Source organism: Cygnus atratus, chromosome 3 (assembly GCF_013377495.2).
Source record: "Cygnus atratus isolate AKBS03 ecotype Queensland, Australia chromosome 3, CAtr_DNAZoo_HiC_assembly, whole genome shotgun sequence".
Taxonomy (NCBI): domain Eukaryota; kingdom Metazoa; phylum Chordata; class Aves; order Anseriformes; family Anatidae; genus Cygnus; species Cygnus atratus.
The window spans coordinates 107143507-107162099 of record NC_066364.1 but is presented as its reverse complement, the minus strand read 5'-3'; the positions used below and the strand labels follow the sequence as shown (position 1 = coordinate 107162099).

Here is an 18593-nt window from a genome sequence, read left to right as displayed (position 1 = left end):
AAGCCAGTGTTGCAAGCCACAGTGTTTCCAAAACCAGAACATTTCTTGTCAGAACAGCTAGTGATCTTTGTCCCTTACTCAAAACCGGAGACCAGTTAAGTGACAGGAGACATGACTTAGCTCTTGTAATTAGGACCCCACATTCCTTCTCACCCCATCCTTTGGGCACAGGAGACTGGGTGACAAATAAAAGCAACCCCTCCCTCCAAGAGATGAGAAACCCATTACAAAGACAACCACATACCACAGCAACATGGAATTATGTTTTAATGTTTACAGTAGTCACTTCACAGGGACACCAACTTTTTCCTCAGTTCTGATGCTGGAATTACTTTATTGGGAAAATTAAGAAAACAAACAGCTACACCAAAGTATAATTACAATGAGGAAACAAAGTTGAGAACATACTGTGCTTTAGAGGAAGGTTACATAGTTTTACTTGCATAACACACACAGAAGTATTTGAGTTAACAGGTATTGATGCATCCCATCTCAATTCATGTTATTACTTTTTTTTAAATGCTGGTTGCTGTTCTCTGCTGGAGCCAAGGAAGCTTACTTGCAGCTACTTTTCAGTAGTTTAATTTCATTTAGCCAAGGAATAGTGTACACTACAAAGTTGCAAGTGGTGTGCTAAGGAGAGAGGAAAAAAAGCAATTATCAGTTTAAAAGCATACAACAGTGTCCTTTGCCACCACTCTATACAGATTTACCCTATCATGTAATACTTGAACGTATACCACTTCTGTCTCTCTGCATTTGCACTCTCCTGGCAAGTATTCTGGAACACTGCTCCTGTTAGTACTTGCTCAGGACCAATCATTTCTCTCAAATACTAACACAGAAGCCAAGCAGTCAGCACTTCTGAAGATCAAGTTACTTGCTTATCCCAGTCATACACTAGTTCCCACTGGCAGAAGCCTTTCAGCCTGGGGTGTACTTCAACAGTAGCTCTCATGTACAGGCAAGTATGCCCACACAACTAATCAATCTGTTTGTGCATGCCTGTCTAATTATTGCAGCTCTGTCAGTGGTACACTGGCAAGCTTCTACCTAGGTGCTTAGTGGATTACTTGTGTGTAGTGACAGTTCTCAGACATGCAGGCATAAGTTGCACATACACACAAGTACAGCCTATCACTGATTAATACCAGCAACGAATGCTAACAAGACCAAACACTAACCAAAATAAGGTAGATAAATTGGTGCTCTCACCTGAAAAGCTAAAGTATTGCTTAAATAGCATTGATACAAGACTGCTGTGCAACTCAGCTTGGTGGCTACTCAGACAACAGGGGTAATCTGGCAGTTGTGATCAGTGCTTAGCCCATATCACAATCCACAGTAACAAGAATCCCTCATGAAAGGGACTTAAGTCAAGCTGTCCCATCAACATTGGATAAAAGGAGCAGAAAAGGGTATGGGCACTGAGGGAACCAGACTGAGCACCAAGAGACCTATAAGTAACCCCTGCTTAGCAGTTTCCTGTGCATATCCCTGAGATCAGAGCCACGAGCACTCTCAGAGGATTGAGACATGCTCCTGTGTGCTGTGCACCACAGCCTCAGGTCTCCACTTAAATATGCTAAGAGGCCTTGCTTCCTCTGTCAGGAAGATCTGGCAAGACAAGTTCTGCAAGGGTGGCATCATCTCATCCAGCCTAAAAGACTGACATCTCGGATTTTCTTAAGAGGCACACAGGTGACACTGCCCATACCTCCCTGTAGCACACCAACTGGAGAAAAGGCATCAACAACCCAGGGAGCAACACACTCTGCTCTCGAGCCTACCTTAGCCATCTCTGGAGTGTCATGAAGAGAACAGCTCTGGGAATCAGCTGTTGCCTTTGTGCAAGTTGTCCGGCCAATCTCAACTTCCATGGTATACTTGATTCCAGACACAAGCTGCAACAAGACAACAGGCAGAAACAGCTTTACTCGCAACACATACATGAAAGCTCTCCAAACAGAGGACCCTGACAGAAAGGAAGATAGTTTGGTTGTCACATTTCTGTAGCCAGATTCAAGAGTTACAGAGAGCAGCATGTGGCAACCTTCACAGAAGAGACACTTGACGTCCTTTGAAAAACAGGAAACAAAATCCATGTAAACAAGTTTCGCCGTAGACTCCTTCATCAGTAAAGGAAGATGCATGTTAACTCATCCACAATATAAGGAAGTTACTAACTTCTCCTGTAATTTCAACCCCGACACTCAGGCATTCAGACGTAGGAGCCTCAAGACAAGGCTTTTTTTTTTTTTTTTTTTTTTTTGCTGTGGCAAAACAGCTTGAGTTAACACAGCAGCTGCTGCTCCCAGCCAGCACCACGAAGGGGTCGGGTGCCCCGGAGCCCCCTGTAGGGCTGTCCCCAGCCGGCTGCCAAGGCTGAACCCCCCCCCCGGCACCCACCTGCCGCTGGGCCCTGATGATCCGCACCACCCTGCTGGAGTACTTGTCGTTGCTGGCCCTGTTGTACTGCGCCATGGCGAACTGCAGGGCTCGCTGCAAGCCCTCATCGTTCTCCGCAACATCCACGGGAGCCCCCAGGAGCCGCCGGTGCTCCTCGCTGCCCAGGACGGCCTGGGCCAGCAGCAGGGCAGCTGCCAGCAGCGCCACGAGAACCCGACCACCCGCCATACCTTCACCCTCTCCCGACCCTGCCGCCGCCGCCATTTTAAGGCCGCCGGGGCTGGGCGGGACGCGGCCCCGTCCCTCCCCGCTCCTCCCCGGCCCGGGAGGCACCCACCGGGGGCTCTTGTCCCGGTGAGGGCTTGTGTGGGTTTTCGCCAGGCGGTTCTCCCCCGTGTCCCCACAGCCAGGCCGAAAATAGAGTCGGGGGCTGGCTTCTGGGGTTGTGGTGTTCCTCCGTAACCGTGCTCGAGGCTGGCACACGCTTCCCACAAAGACAGCAAGCAGGCAAGGGATGCACGCCGCCTGTTAGCTGCTCATGGGGGCCGCTGCAAGATGCCCGAGCCTGTTTCTTTTCCAAGGAGGGCAGATTTTAAAATCTAGTGAGTTTGGGGCCTCATGCCGAGTACCACCACATCTTGCCGTCGGTGGCATTCCTGGAAAGGTGGAGTGAATGTGCCCAGCTGGACCCAGAGCACAGCTGGGGCTTTGCTTTGGTGTTTAACACTTCCATTTTTTTCCCCCATGCCAAACTTCAGTGAAGGTATTGACTAGAGGCCATGATTGCTAGCAGGATGAAGGTTACTCATCAGACTGCTAGCTGTTGTAAGCTCTGGGCTCGGTAACAGTTCCTGGCTTGCCCACAGTTGCTGCAACAAGCAGCATGAGTGCCAGATCCAGAGAGCCCAGAGTCACCTTAATGCACAGTCAACACTGTGTAAATCAGGCTGTTGTTCATCAGAGACAGAGCCAATGCGTCCCTCAGCTGAGCAAGACTCAGAAGAGGAACAGACATTTAGAGAGAGAACAAATACATCCAAGTTACTGCAGTAAAAAGTATGCAAGGAAACATTATTCTGTAAAGCCCCAGACCAGCCTTTGCAGAGTGGGGCTTTCAGAAGAGCAGGCCTGCAGCCAGGCTAGATAGACCCTCTCAGCTGCATTACAGAAGGCTCCCATGTAAGGGCACTCAAGGTGTCTCGCACACTTTCTAGTCAGGCAAGGTGCAAAGCCAGAAGCCTCCTCTGAAGTCCTTCAGCCATGAAGTGGAGAGCGCAAGTGGAGAGCAAAAGTCCTGACAAATAGTCACCACTTAGGATTGAGGAGCCTCTGTGGGTCCTAAAAGAGTTTGGAGCAGGGCAGGCAGATGTCTGCTACTTTGAGCTGTTTGTCACTGCCACCTGTCCCTCAGTACATAATAACTCTGTTACGTGGCAGCATCGCAGGTGCCTGGCATTTTTTATTCTCTGCTGGTACCTCTCATGAGAGCTATCAAGGGCCTCTAGACAGAACCTGGAGAACCTTACTGTTTCACTGTGCTGCTCTGTTTTCTCCTCAGAAAGGTCAGCGTTTGAGGAGGAGAGGGTTTCAATAACCCATGAAATTTCTCTGCTGGAGAAAAGCTAAGGGTTTTTTTTTGCCTCTGCCCTAAAGCCATCTTGTTTGTGGAAACACACCTGTGCCCCTGTCCCTCGAGGGAGGACAGGATGTAGGTGGGAGCTTGGCACAGCAGGAGTGATACTGAAGCAGCCCTGTCCCATCTGGAATTACACTGCCCACAGCCCTCCTTTAGGGTACGGATGGAGGAGGCTCTTTTCCCACATGGGTCCGGGAACTTGGAGATTTTTCCAGGCTCTGCCTCTTCATGGGTTATTCTAGCACTTATTTCCCTCTACTGTGGAGGAAAAACAAAACCACAGAGCATTTTAAGTTACAAATATGGCTTCCATCCCAAAACACCATGTGTCATTTCCTATATCTGCCTCCACAGCACTGGTGTTACCTCATCTACATTAATTGCTTAAGGTCAGAGGGGCATCGGTGGCAGGGTTGGCTTCCCAGACAGATCACTTAATTTCTAGTGTCATCTCATAACCACAAGACTGCCTTTCCCTCCTGTCAGGAACCCTAAGTTTGGCAAGACAAGACCTAGTATAGCACTAGAGAACTAGCTCAAGTGAGATTTAAGGCTTTGTGCGGTCGTTGTACTAAGAGAAGGTGATGTTTTACGTCTGAATATCTGCAACACCCCTCATAATGAAAAGGAAGGGACTTATGCACTGACTGGAAAAGTTGTTTGTAGCCTGCGAGTGCCAGCAATATCCAGCTTGAGAATTACCACAGGAAAAACCCCCGCAGCTGGCAACAAGCTGTGCAACTAATGCTACAGCCACCAGACATGGCAGTTTTTACTACTACAGAAAGACAGGAGCAACACTGAAGCAGTACAGTGCATTGGAGAGGGGACTGGGACATGGGTATCAGGGCATGAGCCAGAGCTGCTAAAAGGCTGCAGGAATCTGTCTCCAATTTGTCTTTTCCCTCATTGGCCTTAGACCCAGGCTGGATCAGTTTAAAACTCACGGTTAGAGCTCTCTTGGTGTCTTTTAGTGGTGAAAGCTCATTTTCGTGCTGCCAGTGACTGCTGCCAATGGGAGCGGCCAGCTCCAGCCTAAATCAGCCATTGCACTGGCAGTGTACCTGCCAGGCCTCTTCCCACTGCCCTGACCTTGCCAGCTGAGGCCTCCACCAAGCAGTGCCCCAGCTCCCAGCCCCTGGAGATAACCAGCAGCTCTGTGAGCACATGACAACACAAGGGAAATGCCACAAGAGGGAACATCAATGCCATTGGGATTCAGGGAGCTTTGATTCAGGGAGCTTCTTCAGAGCCAGTCCAAGCTGAGGTTGGGCAGAAGAGGCTTTACAGTTGCCCTTTGTGTGGGGAGAAGCAGGGAGAAACAGCTCTAGTTAAAAGCTAAATGCTTTGCCTGCAGCATAGGCAAACAAAGCAAAGTCTTAGCCCTGCTGAAGCCACCTCGTTGGAGTTAAAGCATCACACAAAGACATAATTGGCCTGTGTCCTTCTGAGTTACAGCAGCCCTCCCTTCAATACTTCAAGGCGGTATGTCAGCTCGCAGCACAGTCCCAAAAACCTCAACGTTATTTCTGCAAGCAGAAGTTGTGCAAGGTCCAGGACAACGCAGCTTCTTTACCTCTCACCTTTGCTTTGACACCACGGAGTGCCTGTTCACAGAATCACAGAATCACAGGATGGCTGAGGTGGGAAGGGACCTCTGGGGCCATCTGGCCCAACCCCTGCTCAAGCAGGGCCACCCAGAGCTGCTTGCCCAGGACCATGTCCAGGTGGTTCTGAAGATCTCCATGGAGGAGACCCCACAACCTCTGTGGGCAGCCTGTGCCAGGGCTCCATCACCTGCACAGTGAAGAAGTGCTGCCTGATGCTTAGATGGGACCTTCTGTGTTCAGTTGGCCCTGTTCTGCCTCCAGCTCCAGCCCAGGGTTTCAGTTTCTTCTCAGATGCCAGTCTGTCACTGGCCCAATGAATAATTGGTCCCACAAAGCCACTCGAACAGAAAAGACTGAGGAAGCAGAGGAGGCTTGTGTCAGTTATATGAGGAATGGTGACACTTTTTGGTGGCCAGCACCACCACCAAAAACAGAGGTGTATCTGGAGACTTGGCGGATACCTGACAGTCCAGTATAAGCTGAACAGCTCTTTTAAATGCTTGAAAGGAGTTGCCTGTTGGTTAACATCATGTTGTCCTCTTCCTTGGTCATCGACACCACACTCGGTTGAACACATATAATTGCAGAAAGCAGAGCTGGTCTTTGGTCAGAAGTGTCAGGTCATGGAGTTTCTTTTGTGCCAGGATTTCTCTTTGTCTTTCCTAGCAGATGCACTAATATTTATTCTGCAAAAGGGTGCCTCACAGAGTCCTCTTTGACACCGTTTTTTTCGTGGCTCCACTGTGCAGAATGCAAAGGGAAACTTGTCCTTTGCAGGTCCTGGTTCTCCTGGGCCAGAGGCTTTGAGGGTGGTCGTTCTCTCGACCTGTCCCTGCTTGTGAGCCAGAAGCAAGCTGCATCTGTTTACGGTTGCTAGTCCAAGCCTTAAAAAACCGGGACTTCAACCAAAGCAATTCTGAGAAAAAAGAATTGGCAAAAAAATGACGTTTTACAACCAATGAATAAAGGGGACATAGTTCATGAAATAAAACTACACTTGTCCTTCTGTTTCTGAAGGGTGCAACCGCTTTTGTCTATCACAAGCTTATTTGTATTTTTTTTAATAAATAAAACAGAAATTTTCTAATAATCAGATGACCCAAGGAGACAGTAATTTAAGGAATATACAAAGCAGCAGGAGACTCATGATGTAATATTGGAAAAGTTTTTGATACTGTGTGCTGTCACTATTACCAGAAAACAGAAAAACAGAGTTGCCTTGTCTTCTTGCATCAGACCACACAGTTGGTTCAGCATAAATTGTGCAATATCCAAGTTATTTTCATCTTTCTTTTTGTCGATGTTTCCACACAGTCTACTCAGAACTGCTGAGGTTTTTAGGGCACCAGGCCCACTCCTTTCTCCGAACAACTGCTACATTCCTTGCCCTTGCTGTTGAGGACATCCCTACCTCTTTTTAACATCTAAAGGAACAATTGTAGATGTCTACCCAGTATCTAACTGAAAAGCTCTGAAATACTGCGACGTATCTTTCAAAGAACAGTTAGATAATGATGTTTGAAAAAGCAGCCAACCCTATAATCAAAAATAATAGTTTCTCTATAGAACTGAACTCTGAATGACCCTCAAGAGAGGGTAATTACTGTGATAGCGGCAGGAACAGTAAGAAAAGCACGATCAAACACTAAAATCTGGTTTAAATTTCTCATAACATTATGGATCAGCAAAAAGTTCTGGCCAAGTCTATGCTGTGGCCAGTGCTTTGCATCCTGCTCGGTGAATCTAGAGCTCTGACGAGTGGGGTGCTGGCATGGTTCCCCCATCTCCTCCCACCATGCAGTGTAACTCTCACAGGGTAATGGATGGGAGGTGTTTCGTAAAAGGGTATCTTTCAGAGACTGAAAGCCCCTTGAGCAAGACAGTCAGCAGTTTATGAGACAGGGATGAGAGTGGTTCAGTGGCAAATGCAAAGCCATTGCTGCTGAAGAGTGCCTTGTGCTTATGGAAATGAACCCATTTCCATCATGCTGAGCGAAGTAGGGAGCCTCTGCCTTCCTTAGAGACTCTGACCACTTCTGTCCACTCCCTGCTGCTAGTATGCAGAAGCATTTTATTTTATTTTTTTCAGACACTAATGGAGGGAATGCCATGACTTGTCCACACAAGGAAAATCGTGGCCCTCCCTTCTCTCTCAGCTTCCGAAGGGGGGCTCTGAAATCTTGGCAGCTGACTTGAAAGTCCCCAAGGAACTGGGACCATGGCCACATCTCTTCTGCATGTACACACACTCTCAATTCCTGTGAGACGGAGAGAAGGTGGGGGGAGCTACCCACCTCTCTCTCCAAGTCCCAGGCAGCTCACATCAGCATCGCCTGATGTGAATCCCTTTCTCTTATGCAACACAGAAGATAATCTGCTTCTAAGAAATAGGTATTCGCATACAAACAGCTTCTTAGCAATTGCTGATGTTAATCTGCCTGAGGGCATTATTATTTTACAGGCAAGCAGTAAATAAAGCCATTGCCAGCAGAAAAGCTGCATTTCAGATATCTGCAAGCAATCAGTTATGGTCAGATTGTGCAAAAGAAGCAGTGAAGCTACATTATTGGTAGTGATTGCTGATTTAAGTGAAGTACTGGTGCGTTTGGGATGTTAGCAGAAAAAAAAAATAAATAAAAAATAAATGAAAAAACACCTACACCATCATCCTTCTTTATTGCGAAAAACATAAATGCTGGTACGGTGATGGCATATATTGAAAATAATCATCAGAGATTTTACGCAACCTGGTATCTTTGACAGCTTGTATTTGCTGAGAATAATTTAGCCATTCCCTTTTCTTCTGACAGCCTACAGGAGAAATAGGTTGCCTGCTTTAGATTTGTATTCGTTAGTTTATAGTAGATTTTGTTTTCTTCCCCAAGAATTGGTTGCTTCAGAGCTTACCAAGCAAATTAGTTCTCTCCAATCCAACCAGAAGCATAAAGCATGCATTTAAGTTAAGCCCCTGAAGAGTACCAGCGACTAGGGCTAAAAATAAGCCTAAAATTAAGGATATGATTGTGTGCTGTACAGAAGCTGGCCCTCCAGCCTGCTGGGGCGTGTTGCACGGTCCGCTCCCATCTCTTCCAGCAGGAGGCTCTTATGTTGGCGTGAGACCGTCAAATGTTTCAACAGAATTTGGCTTAGTGGAGGAGCCATGCCATAAAGAAAGGCTGTTGCTTCAGGTCCACAGTCTGCACACAGCAGAGGAACGAAGCGTAGAGGCCTGCAAAGACTGGAGATCGTGCTCTAGGGCTTCACGGATCCCGGGAGCCCAGGAGAGGGAGGTTTACTCCGCAGAGGCGTGGTGTCAGTGCGGGGCTCCCCCAGGCTCCCCAGGACAGCGTGGTTCACCAGCCACACCACCTTTGTCCTCTGTACAAACCAATTCACTCCTGTCCTCCCCTGAAGCCGTAACTTCACTAGTGCTAAGCCCAGGGGCTTTAGGACGTGGCACAAACCTGGGGACATCCCCCCTTAAATACACATATGCACATTTATGATGAAGGACCTTCGTGGGGAGAAAGACCGAACCCCCAGATGCTCGCACAAACCAAAGGGCCATGCGGAACCTCAGGTCTGCAGCCAGATGCCAGACCCCGTTTTGGGCCGTGTGGTACTGTGCAGACAGACGCCACCTCTGCCACAAGATTTCTTTTTGTTTGTTTGTTGTTGGTTTTTGAAGAGACAATGGTCGTGGCACCGAGCTGCTGCATTTCTTGTTAGAGGACACACCACCGCTGGTGCACGGCCTGGCTGTGTTCACAGTCCCCATGTATGTACAACCTCTGCTCTGGGCTTGATGTGGTTGCGGTTTCTGCTCACTCAGTATTTAAGAAGAGCAAATTCTTCCTTGTTAAGGGTGGGGTTTTTTGGTATAAGGAAGCAAAACTCTGGTCTGTGAAACACCAGAGAGCAGAGAACAGCCTGTTCTCAAGGGGCTGGCTTGCCAGCATGACTCCTGGCTGCTTCTCATTAGAAAGGACTTAAGCGCTCTTCGACATTGTGCCTGTAGGATTTGAACCACTGGGAAGGGGAGGGAGGGACACGTGTAATGTTTTAACAACGGCAACAGAGAAATCCTTAGGAAGTCAAAGCAACTCGCCAGCAGAACCAGACTGTCACTCCTATCAAACGGGGTTACGTGGCCACTCGGATTTCCCCAAGAGGGAAGTGAGATTGTGAGCAACCCCCAAATTCACCCAGCCAGCTGTGCACATGCTGTTCTACACATGTACGTCCAGCAAAAGGACCAGCCCACTCCGAAACACCAAATGGCCTGTCCGAAGAGTAGGCATTGTTATACATAAGTAAGAGTACTGCATCTGTTATCATTAAAAAAATAATACGTAGAAAGGTTTAATCCACAGTTTAATCTTCAGGCCGTGTTGCATCCCACATTTATAGCTAGCCATCCTTCAGGTTTCAGTAAGCCCAAGCACAGAGAGGCTCACTTTGAGAGTAAGGCCTTTATTCAAACAAGACAATGCTTATTTGAGGGTGAGCAAGACTGTTTCTATTGTCTGTGTGTTGGTTCGCTCCAGTCATCCAAGCAAGGAGAGGGAAAGCCACGTCACAGCACCCCAGCAGCCAGTGACACAGAGCTGGAAAACACCAACAGGACAAAATGTGAAGAGGAACTCGACAAGGGTGCAGGGAATTGCAAAAGAGAGGTCTCAGCGCCTCGGAGGCCCACACTTGTCTGCGAAGCTGCTCACAGACAAAACCTTGCACTGCCTTTGTCCAGCAATCTGGATAATATACTTCTAAAAAGGGATTGAATGCAGTGGCTGAATAGTTTCATTTGGTCAGGAAAAAAAATAATGTGTGAACACATCACGTCTCAGTTTGCCATCTGGATACTAATTAGGTTTTAATGAACGTGCCAGCAGGGCAGGGTCAAGGAAGCTCCAGTTTCATCACAATTTATTGGGGGGTCGAGTGCCCAGAAAACCCAGACCAGCCCTGTAGATGATCTGTACTGTTAGAGGCAGTAGAAGCTGCAGGGCTGGCTTCTGTAGGAAGAGCAACATGGGTCAGACCTTTCACTTAAAATCACAAGACCTCAGCCACAACCGATGGACCTAGCTGGACGTTTTGGCCTCCTCACAAACCTCAGTGCACAGACTTGACACAGTCACAGTTCTTTGCTCAGCAAATGCCTTCCACCGAAATAATTAACACCAGGATTAAGGAGCTTTGGCATAGCTTTGCAAGGAAACGTGCAGAGACCCACCACAGGATCTCCTGCATCATCTGTGGAACACTGCTGGTTTTATGGGTATTAAGTCTTTCACAAGCATTCAGTAATAAATTAGTTTACATTTTCTTCATTCTCTACCACTCAAAAATAGATTTCTGAAACAGGAAAGCTTTGTCTGTGAAACTGTAGCTATTAGAATACGTTCATATTTCCAGAAAATCTTTCACATAAATGTTCTTTAGCCTCCAGCCAAGATCCCCAGTTTAATTCAAGGGTAAGATTTGTAAGATCATGCTTATAAAGACACCAACAAGCAAAATGGCAGGTGAAAGTGCCCCCTTTGTGACAGCACACATCAATAGGTTGTGTTGCTATAGGCCACGTTCCCAAGTTTGCTTTAATGGTATGGAAAAAAACACGGGGACATTTATTTATGTGTGTTTACTTATTTATTTATTTATGAAAAGACTATCATATACTTAAGTGTGGGGGATTTTGTCTTTTGCTCTCAGCTTTCACAGTTCCTAACTTGTATGTAGAGCTATTCTCCGGGCAGAGAGTTAGAGAATTCAGTCACACTTCCCAAAATAATCGTCGGTATTGCAGTCCCTTGGATGTTATCTAGCTACCTCCATTCCAACCCACTATCTGAATTTATTTAATGATAATTTCATTTAGCCCAGCCCCGCTCTGGTTCCTCCAGGGCTGGAAAGCCAGCTCTAATCTCTGCAAGGCACTCGGGGTGGAAACCAGGACTGGCAAAGGGGACAACATTTTTTTCCGTCTCTAAGCTACAAGATAGCAAGCCTCAGATGTTGAAAAATGAGTAATTATGCTCCCCAAACCTAGGACATTACCTCTGAAATATCTTGGGTTTTAAAGGCAACACAATCTAAATGCTTTTTCTATCTGCATTTTTATTATTATTCTTTTTAAAATATATCAGTCATAAATCAGCGTTAAATGTTCCAGTTTTCCTCTGTGAAACTGGCAGCCAGAAGCAAACACAATATAAGAAGTAGCAGGATTTGCATACATTCACGTCAATCCAGAGGCTGGAACTTGAACAAAATCTACAAATTATTCTGAGATCTCTTGGAAGAGACAAAATCTTTAAGAATTAACAAGCTAAATTACCACGGAGATGTTTGAAACAGCTCCTTCCTGGTCAAACAGGCGGTCTCATTTGGAGCGAAATTACGACTTCAACACCTCCTCTTTTCGAAAGCCAGGGAGCTCTAATATCAGAGGGGACAGAATAAAGAGAAGTGAGGCAGCTAGATGTGGAATTAGTTCACCGCACTGACACTTGATGCTTTCTTTCCAGTCATCCTGAACCATTTTGTGTCAGGTCAAAGTATTCCACCAGACACTTAGCTACTGTCCGCTAAACTTCAGGACTCCAACGCAACAGTTCTTTACCTATTAGGAAATCACTCAACAACAAGCAGGCCTTATTTGCTTCACCTCACTACAAAATGGCTGCACTTCACTACAAAAATAGAGAGCAGTTAAGCAAGCCTTGAGGCAGTCATTTCAGGCATGCCATGGCCACTTCAGCATCAAGCAGCATTATCTGCCCAGGAGTCCCGCTGTGCTGAGCACAGTCTGTACAGAGCAAGAAGCCTGCAGGCACTACAGTCCAGCACTCCAGTTCTGGGCTTGAAAACACACAGGCAACCACATAAAGTCAGTTTGCCAGGTGGGGTAATGTTTTCTTGATGCAAACAGCAGAAGGGGGACCAACTCCTTAGCTCTCCATAACTTTCAAGGGTATGTCTCTTGAACCCCCTGTTGGCTCCCAAGGGAAAAATATGTTTCTTCTCCAAAAGTATTCATTTAAACTATTCCCAAGGCCATCTCCCGATTTTCCTTCAAATTCCAGGACAAAACATTGCTTTGCTTTGATGAGGGGGAAAAAATAAAGAAAAAAGCACTGGGTAGGAAACTAGTGCATTAAAGCCACTGTTTCCCTCTGTGTAGGTCCAGTTATTCATGTCACACAGCAATTTGAAGCTCTGAGCAGCAAGAGCTTCTTCCTTCTCTGGGAGTACAGCATTTGCAGACACAGTGCTTAGGTCCCACGACACCACAAATCATTTGGAGTTCACTGGGCTAAGTCAGCTTGCACTGAGCGAAGACTTGTCCTGTGTAATCTTCAACATCCTTCTTGAAGATTAGATCTTTCCTGGAGAAGCAAACTGTGAATTCAGGGAGCCATCAATATGCCCATTTATTGAGCTTCTAGTTCAACTGAAGGTTAATGCTCAAGAACATGCGAAGTAGCTGAATACACTGAATGAGTTTTGAATCAGGGCCCAGCTTCAGGAGAGGGAGACCAGAAACAAGCCTCCATACCACTCATTTAATTCCATCATTATTTCTTTCTTTCTCCCCCCAGCATATTTCCCTTCATCCCTAGGGGGAAAGTCCCTCCAGGAGGCCATTGCTAATAAAGAAAAAGGCATATTCCTTGTAATTCTGATTGATTAGCATTAACAACTCATTGCATGCCACACAGTAATCCACCCTCACACATAATTAACAATGTCCAGTTTAATAACGTCAGGAACGCAGGCTCTCTTTCCCCCACCCCAAAGGATTTGGGCTGTAAAAGGGTCCAGCATTTCAAGGTCACCCCTGCAATCTCTTCCACAGAAGAGAGGAGGCTGAGGGAGAGGCCCATGTGAAAAAGGAAACACGAGGTACCTCTAAACGCCCCTGTTCTGCTCCCCTCCTGCCTCCATCCTGGTGATCGGACGGGGTCTGGGGACGCCCCCACCTCTGATCCCTGCTGTTCCCCCGTCCCTGCCTGGATCTAACCAGCTCCGTCTGGTGCGCTGACTCACTGCTGGGGTGAGCCAAGTTGCAGCCTGCGGCAAGCGGGAGCGGTTCCACTGAACATGGGAGTAATTGCCTCTGCAGCCCTGTCTCTGACCCCAATCCCACATGAAATCCACTTTCTCCAAAACCCTCTCACCCGTGCTCAAGAGAACCGCCAGCCAGCCAACCCCCACAACAAGCTGTCCTCTGCTGTGAAGTCTTCACCGCTAGGATTTCAGTGGTGAAAGCATCCTGCCACTCTAGGAGTCACTCAGTCATCAAACAGTTGACATTAGAGATTCTGGAAATTAAAAAAGGAAAACAAACAGAAGTAAATCAATAGCTGGTCTCAGTATCATGAGGAGTTCCGGACCATGTGGACATTTGGGAACGAAGCCCTAAGATGAGGGTGGTTGGCTAGCTGCTGTTTTCATGAGACAATCCTTGGCTCATGGAGCTCCCAGTACAAGCAAATGGAGAGAAACAGAAGAAAGAAGTGAGACGATTTGCCTGGGGCTTTCAGGCAACCATTGGCAGGGCTGAAACCTGGGATCTGTCAAATCCCAGCCTCGTGCATTTTGTACTACACAGCGCTGCCACCAGCCTCCATATGGCCTCGGTGAGGTAAGGCGATCTGGCCTCCATTTCCTAGATGAGAGGATCCTGGTCAGAGCAATACATAAGGCTGCAAGGCCTGGGAGCTGTTCTGATTCATGCCAGTTTGGAGATATAAAGCACTGTGATGTACTTTAAAAAGTACTGAAAAAGATGCTTATCAAGGTTATTGTTCAAATCTAACCCTTGTTACAGCCAGGAAAAGCTGCTCAGCCACTGAAATGAACAGCACCTACCACAAGCTCCGTGCTTCGTACGTAGGGATACAGCACTTATAGTGGACAAAAACAGAAGGGGTGAGGGTGTGTACAGAACCACGCTTGTATTTCATCACCTTTACTCATAGACTTCTCTCTGAGACCAATAGGACCAGACCAGTCCTATAAAACTTCGCAGACATCTCACATTTGCTTGCAAGCACACATACCTGATACAAGCTGGAAAGTCCCGTTTTCCTTCCTTTTCCGAAAAACACACTGGCCAACCTACCTTAATTCTGTTTATTAACCTTGGGCACAAATCCCACCCTTCCTCTGGCTGCGTGGCCAGGGAGCACTCTTCTGAACTCCACTGCTCAAGTTCTCACTGAGTCAAAGACGGTCATTCCCCTTTCCCTGTAGCTCAGCCTAACTCAGAAGGACTCTGCACCTCCCCAGTTGGATTCAGGCTGAGCTAGTCCACATGGTAGTCCCAACGTGGTGGTTATTTCTTCAGGTCTGCAAACCCAGGGGGAAGATCATGACATGAAGCAAAGCAATGGATCTACAGCACAATGTCTTGGACGCAAGACATAAAATGTGCAGCTGTTCTAGGAAGCAGCCACACTGACTTAGGGTGTGAAGTGAGGAAACGCAGAAGCGTTTTTCAACAAGAGATCTTTGCAACACAACGGTATTAACGCCAAGTACAGAGGAGCCAAGGTGAACCAGGCAAAGAATGGGAGGTAATTGAGGAAGATGCCAAATTCTGAAAAGGGATCTGGGGTCAATCGTGAGAGGATCATCCCATTGCTTGCAAACCCCCACAACCACAGTCCCACCGCAGCTATGCCAAGGCCAATGTTTTCCGAGTCTCTCCCTGACGTTCTTGGGAAAACAAAGGAACAGAAGGCCCACATGATCACCCTGTGGCAGAAGTCCAGGCGGAGGGATGCAATGACCATTGCAAGTAAATAATTTGGTCAGTGCAGATACCAGAGGACGAAAGTAATCTCCATTGCGAGAACCCACTGCCTGCTTAATCCAAGGCCCTTGCTTATAAAAAAAAAAGGGGTGTCTTCTCCATCGCCACCATCCACGCTTAAATAGTAAGGGTGTGCATGTGTAATACACACACTGCCAAAGGCAGAGGCCTGGCCTGGAAGCTCCCCAGGCCCCAACAGGTAACATCCAGCTGGTGACTGAGACAGAAGTGAGGAAGGAAGCAGAGCCAACCTCTTCAGCTGGGGAGTTTTTTCCTTCAGGGCTACACCTCAGAAACACAGACGTGGAAGATGCTGTTTAACACCCCCCACCCTGACATTTCCAGCCTCATTTCCCCTATAGCCACAGTGCTCTGGGGGCTACCAGGAGACATAAAAGTGAGGGACCCATCTGCTCTTCCCAAGCTTCATCCCCATCTGGCCTGAAACATCTTCCAGCCCCAACATCAGCGCTGTTCCTGTGTTCCTATTTAACTCCATTCACTTCAGCTATCACAGGGGTCCCAGGATGCATGCCATGGCAGAGTCCCTTCTTTCCAAACCTCTACCTCTGCACATTACCCTGAAGACTTTTACTGGAAGTGAGGGTGGGAATAGATTTCAAACCCCTTTACTCTACTTTTTTTTCTTTCCTGCTACAAGTCCAATTGTCTGCCAGTTTTTCCTCAGATTTCTCAGACTTCAGAAGACTGAGAACAATCTTCCTACCTATTGATGCCAATCAAAGGACAACAGAAGGACCCTGGAATGTAAAAATCATTGCGTTACATCTTGCTTAGCACAAGACAGAAAGCTGTGGCTTCACCTTCCTCTGTTACTTTCTGCTTTTCTGAGGGGTAGGAGGCCTGCTCACCACGTGGCACTTGGTCTCCTCATCAGTGGCAACCCACAGCTGTGATCCTCCTGATTCTGCAATGTCAAGGTTACTCCCCACCTGCTGTCCCTAGCACAAAGCCAGCACCCACCTCCAAAAGCCCAGAACATCCAATACCTGTCAGCAAGGCTACTGGTCAGGACTCATTTCTTAGCCCAGGACACACTGCAAAAAAAAAAATACATGGGCTACCTCTGAGCTTCCTGAACTGAAAAGGGGCAGAATACATAGCAGAGGGGGGTGCACAGGACAGGTGGAAGGAAGGGTGGTGGAGACATCATGAACAACATGGCAATGTGTTAGGTATATGTGTATTATGTAGGACAGGAAGATATCTAACCTTAGGAAGGAGAGTGATAACCTTCCTTCCTTTTGCACAACACAAAACTTGCAAAACCTGGGGCTTAAAAAAAACAATCCAGACAAGTAACGGGGACATAAATATAACTTTTCCCAGCATTATACTCTCTGCAGTGAACTTGGCAGCATGTCACAGCATTTGTTATACCCAAATGTTGAGAAAGTTTCGAACTATACCAAATGACAGAACTTTGCTCTCTCTGTTGATTCTCACAAGTTTATTGGCAAGAGTATTTACAGTATGAGCCAATTGCAAGCAGATATTACCTAAAAAAAGCCAAAATACAGATTTTCTGCAGGCCCTTACACTGCAAACCTGGTTTTAAAAGGGTAAGAAATACCAGACTCCTCATGGAGAACAAGTATCTCACAGGAGATGTTTCTCAGATAAGAATATTCCAGCAAGCTGTTCCCAGACGAACCCCAAGACTAGGCATAGGCAAATAAAAATAATAATAAAATAAAATAAAATAACGTAACATAAAATAACGTAACATAAAATAACACAAAATAAAAAACACTGAAAAGGCCCACAGTCACCTTGCAACAACACCCCAGCTGGGCAGGGAGAAGGAAGGAGAAGTGAGCTCTGAAAATATCAGATCTGTCAGAAACCCCTTCTCTCAGATCTAACGTGATCAGGACAGATCACTGCTCACAGATCTGGGCTCTGATGGTCAAACTGCCACACACTTCAGAGTTTGAGGAGAAGCTGAGAAAGCCTGTAGAGAAAAATAAAAATTAGCATATTTCATTTGTCCTGCTACTGAAGGTGCCTCTTGCTCCAGCAAGCATGTGAACTCCCACCAGCCCCACTCTACGCTCAAGCTTTGTGCAAAGTCCTTGCTTAGGAATTTTAAGCAGCAGTTCAGAAAGGAGTGTTTAATAAGAGGGCAGCCAGTTGCTCTGGAGACCAGCCGTGCCACAGCACCTTCAAAGATCTGGCCATGCCACCTCTAAGTTTCTATGTCTCCTACTGCCTGCTCAAGTGCTTCTAATCACTATTTGCCACCATTTAAGCAGCTTCCTCCATAATGTGCACACACACCACTTACTGAAGGCTGGTGAGATAAGCGAGTCTGTGCTATGAGGCATGACTTGAGGTGTAGTTCCAAGGAATGCCTCTCCCCAGACCTCTCTCCCCAGCTATTCCACTCGTACTTTTGTTTATTTGTTAGGCAGATGCTGGAGGAGCTGGGATAGCTCAGCCTACCTTAGGGCCTGCCACGGCCTCACTCAGTGGCAGGATGCAGGGTCTGTTTCCAGGAGTTCCTGTGCGATCTCCAGCAAGTGCCCTACAATATAAAGCTGTAGATTTTATCATGGAATGATATAGGTTTTGGAAGAGATTTTGGAGGTCAGCTCCCGGCTCAAAGCAGACCCAGCTCAATCAGGTTACTCAGGGTCTTGTCCCATCTATGGCTGTTAAACCTTGGAGGCACCTCTCTCTCTCGGTTTACAGTGGGAATAAAGCTACCTCTGGCAGCCTGTGGTATACCTTGCTTAATGAATGGGTAGGCCCTTGACTTACACGTATACACCACCCAGCCCATCCAGGGCCATTTGAGGCTAATAATACTGGGAAAGGCCTGAGCAGAAGAGCTTCACTGCTAGTCATCCACATGGCCTCAAGGTCCTCGACAGCCATGGGTCTACTACAGGACGACAGATACACTCAAGCTCTGAAGACAAGGACTCTGACAAATAAGCTCTAGCAAGCCTGCATGGCGCTAAAGACATTTAGTTCTGTCTCATGCATGATGCTCACAGCTGCAGATCTTATTCTGAGTATATTTAACCTTAACAAAATAAGGAAAGACTGGAAAAGATCTGGAAAAGAAAAATCACACCAGAACTAG

The 18593-nt window shown here is 47.0% G+C and overlaps 1 protein-coding gene across 1 annotated transcript; it reads right to left on the bottom strand.

Moving 5' to 3' along the window:
• Positions 1-250: 250 nt before the first annotated feature.
• On the bottom strand, positions 251-2718 carry LOC118256062 (cystatin-like). The gene is made up of 3 exons (XM_035562750.2): positions 2410-2718; positions 1791-1904; positions 251-633 (listed from the first exon to the last, which is right to left on the bottom strand). The coding sequence occupies exons 1-3, from the start codon at positions 2671-2673 to the stop codon at positions 556-558; spliced, it is 456 nt and encodes a 151-aa protein (XP_035418643.1). The 5' UTR covers positions 2674-2718; the 3' UTR covers positions 251-555.
• Between the last annotated feature and the right edge of the window lie 15875 nt (positions 2719-18593).

Coding starts and splice junctions, on each gene's coding strand:
- LOC118256062 (XM_035562750.2), bottom strand. CDS start 2,673: ATGGCGGCGGCGGCAGGGTCGGGAGAGGGTGAAGGTATGGCGGGTGGT. Junction 1,905..2,409: donor TCATCAGGGCCCAGCGGCAG/GTGGGTGCCGGG, acceptor GTCTTGTTGCAG/CTTGTGTCTGGAATCAAGTA. Junction 634..1,790: donor ACACTCCAGAGATGGCTAAG/GTAGGCTCGAGA, acceptor CTCTCTCCTTAG/CACACCACTTGCAACTTTGT.